General features: G+C 42.8%; 1 protein-coding gene across 4 annotated transcripts in view; it reads left to right on the top strand.

Annotated features, from left to right (window-relative positions):
- Nucleotides 1-3,438: 3,438 nt before the first annotated feature.
- cbfb (core-binding factor subunit beta) overlaps nt 3,439-7,915 on the top strand; it is a 31,297-nt gene continuing 26,820 nt past the window's right edge. For 2 of the 4 annotated variants that reach the window (XM_004569163.5, XM_004569162.5), the window contains exons 1-2: nt 3,439-3,865; nt 4,298-4,384. In XM_004569163.5, coding sequence (XP_004569220.1) covers nt 3,788-3,865; nt 4,298-4,384 — 165 coding nt within the window. In that variant the 5' untranslated portion in view covers nt 3,439-3,787. The remainder of the gene's footprint in view (nt 3,866-4,297; nt 4,385-7,915) is intronic. The other 2 variants (XM_004569165.5, XM_004569164.5) reach the window with 1 other exon arrangement.

Raw genomic sequence — 7,915 nt, 5'->3', positions numbered from 1 at the left:
AACATGTAAGAGGACTTTAAAGCTACATGACATGAACTAAAGTGGGACCTGTCCAGTGTGCGTGTGAAGATGAGACCAGACTGCACGTCAGAACTCTTTGGCACAGCAACCACAGATTTTCTGTTTAATTAATGAAGCTTTTACTGCGTCACCAGCATTTTTTGGCCTGCAGCAAACACACACACACATGAGACACTAAAATACTGGGCTTTGTGAGTGTGTGTGTGTCTTCAGGCTATCTGAATGGGTGAAGGGGTTTTGAAGAAATCAATGACACGGGTGTCATAAAAGGAGTGTTTCTTTTCGGGAAAAGGGTTGGGAGCATATGCTGCAGCCTGAGGTCTCGTTCCTAACCCTGGGACTCTTGTTAGGCAGAAAAGTAATGATTAAAACATTTGACCTGCACAGATGCACCACAAAAAAGCAAAAATCTTTTAGGCTTATGCTAAACTCCAGATACACATCTTTGAACAGCTGCACTCAGATGTGTGTGTGTGTGTGTGTGTGTGTGTGTGTGTGTGTGTGTGTGTGTGTGTGTGTGTGTGTGTGTGTGTGTGTGTGTGTGTGTGTGTGTGTGTGTGTGTGTGTGACAGAATGCAGAAATCTAACTTTGAACATATTCCAACCCCCCAAAAAAGACAAATTATAAAATTTTCTGCAACTGAATATTTCCTTAATTTTGGTTGGTCTTCCTTGAGTTTGGCCTCATTGGCTCAGTGGGCATTATAACCTACAACTCTTGCACCAATTTTGAACATAACAATGAAGCTGAAAAAATGTAGTTGTGCACCAACATCGCAATTCCATTACTTTTTATCCTGGCTTACCTTGGTGAGGTTTGCAGAGTGCTTCAGAAAGATGAGGAAATCTGTTTCTTGCACCCATCCTGATCTATTTCCACTACCAGTACTTCCTACTGGTCCATCTCTGACACAGTGGTCTGCATAATGTATGTGTGGGAACACAAACAGTGAAGTAATTGTGTTGCCAATGGCATTAACCGCATATACAAATGCGACCAGTGAAGCTCTCTCTGCTGATGTCATTGCCCCAACTTGTTTAATATAAGTTAAAGTAATAGTGTGGTAACATCTGCATTATTGTTACAACTGACCCAGACTCCTATAGCCATGAACTAGCTAACATTACAGCCAACGGCTAAAACATTAGCACTAAAGACTTACACAGAATATATCCCCATAGACATACAAATAACATAATTTAAGTTTGATGAGTTTAACTGCAAAGCAGATAATGCTATTACAAATTGAAATAAAGTAGAAAAACTTACTTTTTGGCATACAAATTACTTTTTTTCGTGTTAAATTGTCTGTGTTTGACGAAATGTGCTGATTTTTCACATGTGATAGCAGAACTGAATTGGGCATGCACAGGATGAGTCACATCATTTGAAACTTAGCCCTGATTGGAGAAATTGGAAGTGTTACAACTGACCCACGTTACAACCATCCCCGGTCTCCCCTACATTTTCTCGTCCATCGAATGAATCACAATCAGAGGGCGTTATGAATCCAAAGCGTGAATCGTTTTGTTACAGACACTCACGTAAAATGTAAATATGAAACAAAGAACAAAGACCAAAAAGTGGAATCTTAATTACAAATAATAAAAGAATTCCCGATGTCCAGTGTTGGGGAGTAACGGAGTACATGTACCGCCGTTACGTATTTAAAATACAAAATATGAGTAACTGTATTCCGTTACAGTTAGTAGTATGTAGTATTTATTTATTGTCATTGTCAAGAACAATGAAATTGTGTTTGGGGCTTCCATACAACCCAAAAAAAGAAGAAAATAATAAATACCCCTTAAAACCCAAGTGTACATATTTAACCCAGTGTGACTCCAATGCAATAAGACAATCCTTAGCAATAATGTTCGTAGAAATTCAGACAAAGACCTGAGAAACATGACAAAATACAACAATGCAACCCATTCAATATTATTGTACTGTGAGATATGATATCAGATATGATAGTTATCTATTTAAGAAAGAGGGGGGGGCAGGAGGGGGAAGAGAATAAAGATATGATGCACCAATGCAGACCAGTTCATTGCTATTAAGAAGTTGGATATGGTTATTGTCCGTGAGAGGGGGGCAGAGAGTTCAGGAGCCTCACAGCCTGTGGATACAGGCTGTTGGCCAGTCTGGATGTTCTGGCCTGTATAGACCTGTACCTTCTCGTTATAGCTCCTCATATATAAAGAGGAGCTATAGCCTGGAGTTTAACGGCCACAGGTACAATGATTTCCTGCAGCATTCGCTGATGCATCGTGGGTGAATGAGTCTTCTGAGATGGAGAGGCTGTGGGGGATTTTAAACTTGTTTATTTATTTATCTAAGTCCTCACTCTTCTCAGTAACCTGGTATTTCTTTCTGTATGTGTACTTTAAAAGTCGAGCACAGTCTGTCTGAGGAGAAGATGTTCCAAACATTTGTCGATCGCATCAGTAAATCTGTAAATGTGAGAGAACCAGACTGACTGTATGTCTGCACAATCAGAACACCGCCCATCATTTCTACAGCAACACAACATTTGATTTCTTTTTAAAGCAAACACACACCGCCCCCTCTTTATGCTCTCCCTCCCGCTTCCACTTCTCACATAAGGATCCTATAAAGTTACTGCGGCCCAAAGTAGACGCATGCGCGTTAGGTAGCGTGTGTAGTAGTATTATTATTATTGTGAATGGGGGGATGGAGGTGTGGGCATGGGGTAGAGTGGAAATGGGATGGGGGTGGGTGGCTGAGGGGGGCGGTATTTTCGGTGTACAGTCACAAGAGCGACTCGACGGAGCCAGGAAGTAGACTGTTGATGCCTTCAAGTACTTTCTAAACTGTCGTAAATGTGACCTTTGACAGCGGCGCTAACGACCTGCCAAAGCGTTACCACGAAGGAAAAAAGGAGAGAAAGAGAAAACAAGAGCTCTGTTATTTTATGAGAAACTGAAGGAAGGACTGTAACAAACGGCTGCTTGTACTCCCGACTTCCACAATGATACTGCAGGCTGTTAGTGATGAATTGTAGCTATTTCCTTTTTTAAAATTCATTTTAACTCCGGGCATACTGCATTTTGGAAGCATTTTGACCTTTTGCTAAATCATGCTGATACATGAATGAAAATGCAAATTATGCTACACACCAGACAAATATTTCCTGTGCTGCCAGAGCATAAAACAGCTTTGTTCCCTGGCATCCCTGCATTTATTCTAATAGCAACTTTACAGACTTAAGCGCCTTTGTTTGGTGCTTTAAGGTTATCTGTATCCCAAAAATCCCTCTTGACCCACGGGTAGTCGGTAGGCCCACTGAGAAGAAGCACTTGAAAGTTACAGGTAGACTTGAGACGCGCTCATTTGTTGCCACTTGCTTGAGATCAGACGCTCGTCGGGAGAGGGAGGGAGGGAGAGCTACACGGTCAAACTGAGCTTTATCTGTCGCTGTGGGTCACTTAATAAGAGCCATTTGGAGCTAGAGGCGACCCGGAGCGCGCAGGAGCCGCAGGCAGAGGCAGATCATCAGTGTGTCAGCAGCAGTCACAATCACAGAGATCAACAGCACAGAGCACATTGCTCCACACAGGGAAGGAAAAAAACACAGAGAGAGAGAGCGAGAGAGAGAGACGCGGAAGAGAAGTGAGTGAAAGAGAGACTGAGTGAGGGACGGACTGCAGCACACTCTTTAACTTGTACTCTGCGCTGCGGGATAATTACCAAAAAAAGAAAAAGAGGCGAATCTGAAGTGGCCGCAAAGTGTTGGTGAAGATGCCGCGGGTAGTCCCGGACCAGAGGAGCAAGTTTGAGAATGAGGAGTTTTTCCGCAAGTTGAGCAGGGAGTGTGAGGTGAGTCTGCTGCGCTTCTACACTCGGCGGAAATAAAGAGAGAAAGGAGGCTCGTTAGAGGAGAGAAGCGTGCTGTAACAAACTTCACACTGTTGGGTAAAACTAATAAAAACTGGTAGCGCACAGAGAGGCTTTGTTATCAGTTGCTTCGACATTGTTACTCTTTGTTATTTTGCTCTTTCCCTTTATGTCGTTATGGATTTATTTGTGGTATTAATCCTGGATGAACAAAAAAAAATTATGTATTTTTTGTTTTTTTGTTAAAGGTACAAACCCCAGAGTAGAAAGAAGGATCTGTTTCTGACATCAAAAATCTAAATTCCTGTCGCTTATCTTCAAATTGCAGCTTACTGAATATCAATCAGTCCCATTCAGTGCAGATGCCAAATCAAATTCAGCTTTATGAACATGTATGTGTTCTTTTCTCTGTAGATTAAATACACTGGCTTCAGAGACCGGCCCCACGAGGAGAGACAAGCTCGTTTCCAGAACGCCTGCAGAGATGGACGCTCAGAAGTGGTGAGCAAAACAAACATTTTTACTCCTTATAGAAAATAACTGGATGGGAGGGCAGTCCTGTGTACCCATAATGTGACACAAACAGTGGGAAAAGTGCACCAGAAACTTTTCATTTCTATAACAAGCACACTGATGTGGATATGATGTACAGTGGCTGGATGCTGTGTCTTATTCGCGCTGTTGTGAATGGCACTAGTATATATGAAATTACAAAGACACGATCGCGGCACTAATACGTGACACTATGAAAGCTTATTGTTAAACTGGCTTTGTGCGTGTGCGGATATTTTGATGCGTCCCTGCACCAGGAAGTAGACCTGTTATCAGACATGCAGACCCACCAGACTTTACTTCACTCGCGGGCTTCTTTCCTCTGTGTTCTGCAGCTGCAGTCGTCGCATGTTATCACGCAGGCTTCACGGTTCCAACGAACGCTGTGCAGGAGGCGCGATTTGGGGCCTGAAAGCTGCCACTTAAGCTAAACCTCACCTTGCTTGTCTAATGTTGTTGTACACAGGATCCAGACGACAGTAACGATACAAAAGAGTATTCACTCATTTTTTCAATAATCATGTAACTGATTAATACCTGGTAATTAGATTACTATTTTAGTTTAGATACTCAGTTGTGCTGGGCGGTCCCGTGCTCTGCTGTCGCCTGCGTCACACTGATTTATGTAAAAGTTTTTTCTTTATTTTCACTTACGGAGGAGCAGCCTGTGGGGAGCTGCGGCAGCAGGAGGTAACAGTGAGCTGGCTCTGCCATTTACCCGTTCCCCCGCCTCGCTGCGCTCTTCCAGTGCATCCAGTCAAACGTCCAGTTTGAAATGGATGCCTCCTCACACGAGCTCACTGTCACAGGATCACAATGTCAATTATAGTGCAATGCAGGTAAAACTGCAGTATTCTCCGGGGGACAGCAGTGCGCTCTCTTTGTTGTACCCAAACAGTGTGAGCAGCATTTAATGTTGCTGTGTTGTGTGAAGGCTTTAAAACAGCTCTGAGTGGGAGATGAATCTGTGAACTCCAAAGTGCAGCGTAGAAGTTGCTCAGTGTCGAACTTTAACAGTCACACAAAGCAACAGTGTAACAGAAACGTATCTGCATATTTTACTGTCTTCACTTCTGTGGAAACACGACAAAGCTTTCTCCTTACAGTAAGCGCAAACAAACCCACGTGACCCGCTTTTGTTTCCTTTCAAACACACAGGGCGCAGTGTTTGCGATCAGCACTTTACCGCGTCAAAGCAAGTCTGGACACATTAATATTCTAATGAGGCGATTAGCCACGTCTGTTTCAAACTTTCTATATCACGCCTCCAATAAAAGGTGAGGTCAGACGAGAAAGCCTTCGGGCTGCTGGCGCAAACACAGAGCAACTTCTGCCGTCTTAGTCATCCTCGTGGTATTTTTCACAAACACGCTGTCATCATCGGGCAGCGGCGGTGAGCCTGGAGGGTGCAGGCCATCTAGTTTTACCATCTTTTAGTGGGCCGCGTTGCGTCTGTCTGTCTGTCCGCACTGTATTTATAAGCCTCTTCTGCCGTGAGAATTGATGGCCACGGTTTTAATGGTTTGACGGCAGCTGTGACATCATGCCTCTGATTTATCTATCGGCCTGACGCCGCTAAAGACCTCCTGCTATTTTAACGGTGAGCGTGAACAACTATTAGACACAATGTGCTGTCGAGGTTGGCCTTTTATGGACGAGACAAAGTCTTTTTAATACTTCTGGATTTTAAAGTTTGACCTCCAACGGATTGGGATGTGTGTGTAGCGACGTCACAACACGTTAACGTGTAGCTTTTAATAAAAGCTGACGTGTGTCAGCTCTGGCGCAGTCAGTCGATTATTAACTTTTAAAAACGATTGGGAAAAAATGACATCAGACCTTTTTCCAAGCAAAGACTTTTAAATCTCTGGGACTTTAAATAAATAGATTTCCAGAACAAACACGTAACTCACGGGCTAACTGTAGAATTCATTTTACTTGACATGAAAAAATCAAAGACAAAGTTTTAGTGGTTTTGTTTTCATTATTATTTGAAAGTAAAATCAGATGTGCAGAAAGTCTTTAGAGTTCAATGGCTTTTAAAGAAACAGGCATTTATCTCGTTTAAAAAATCCTACTCATTTCTGTGCCTCGGCATTTTGTTAGACACGTACGTATCACGAGAAATGAAATGAGGCACACACACTGATGCGTGGCTCTAATCGCAGGGCCATTCTAAAATGTTCAGGATTGATCTGATGAATGGGACAATAATTCAAAGTAAATGATCTTCAGCTCAGCTCATTAGAGATGAGTCCTTTTCTAAACTACTATCGATTTTCCTGCTGCGCTGCTCTCTCTGTCTCTCTGGATGTTCATCTCCTTTGACTTCATTTTCTTTGCTCCTCATACTTCTCTTCATCTCACTTCATGTCCTCCTCCACCTTTGCCTCAGTTTCTTGTCTCCTCTCCTCCACTTCTGTCTTCTTTTCTGCTCCTTTGTCTCCGTTTCCCTCCATCTCTCTTTTTGCCTCCCCTTCCCTCTTTTTTCTCTCCTGCAGTAGTAGGCAGCAAATTAGTATCAGATGGTTGTAATCCAATACTTCAAATACAGCAGAAATGATGACTCGGGTGTTCTCTGCTCCCCTCCGCGTCGTTCTGTCCTTCTTCTCTTTCATTCAGTTTTTGCTCCCTCTCTGATGAGGGACAGATTTGAAAGGGTGCATAATTCATATGCTTCCAGTTTCAGTCGCATCACTAATGCCCTTAGTATTGATCTGTCTCAGCAAACGCAACACATCACACGGACACACAAAGACAGTGGGCGCACACGCACAGATTCGCATTATAAAAACGACATTTTCTAACCTAATTTTCTGCCTCTCTGTTATTCGTTGCTTTCTGACTGCAACGGAGAAATGCATTTTATTGATTTTCATTTCATTTGTGCTTCTGTGCGTTTGTGTGGAGGTACGTGCGCATATTCCGAGCGGAGCACATCCCATTAGAGCGAGAAGCTGTTTTACAGAAATCCGAACAGAAGAAACACTAGAGCCTGGTGTGATTATATGTTTGTGAGGAGAGCAGGCCGCTGTTTCAGTTGGAGCTTTTGTTCTGAGAGGAGAGCGGTTAGACCACGAAGAAACTCAGAAAGGCAAAAGGGAAAGAGGAGGAGGGGGCTTTGATGCATCGAACTTTAACATTTGTCACTTATTTTCAGCATTTCAGGTTTCCTGCTGAATGTGCTGGGATTCTTCTCATTTCTGGACATTTTAAGAAAAAGGCCATTAACATTGATTAATTACAATAATGCCACTGAACTTCTAAATGCCAGCTTCTGGTTTGTTATCCAGTTTCAAGGCCCAAGCTGAGATATAACAGTAAGGTCGAGTAGATAAAAATGCTCATCCAGAGCCACAGCTGTGCAATATCCCCTTATTATCACTTATCACTCTGAGGTCAATATTAGCCCTCTTTACACCCTTTTAGGATTATTTTTTAATGTGCAGCCTGATAAAGTTCAATAAAAGTCACAAAACA

This window comes from Maylandia zebra, linkage group LG7 (assembly GCF_041146795.1).
Source record: "Maylandia zebra isolate NMK-2024a linkage group LG7, Mzebra_GT3a, whole genome shotgun sequence".
NCBI lineage: Eukaryota > Metazoa > Chordata > Actinopteri > Cichliformes > Cichlidae > Maylandia > Maylandia zebra.
The sequence above is the reverse complement of the archived record's forward strand: the minus strand, read 5'-3'. Positions and strand labels throughout refer to the sequence as shown.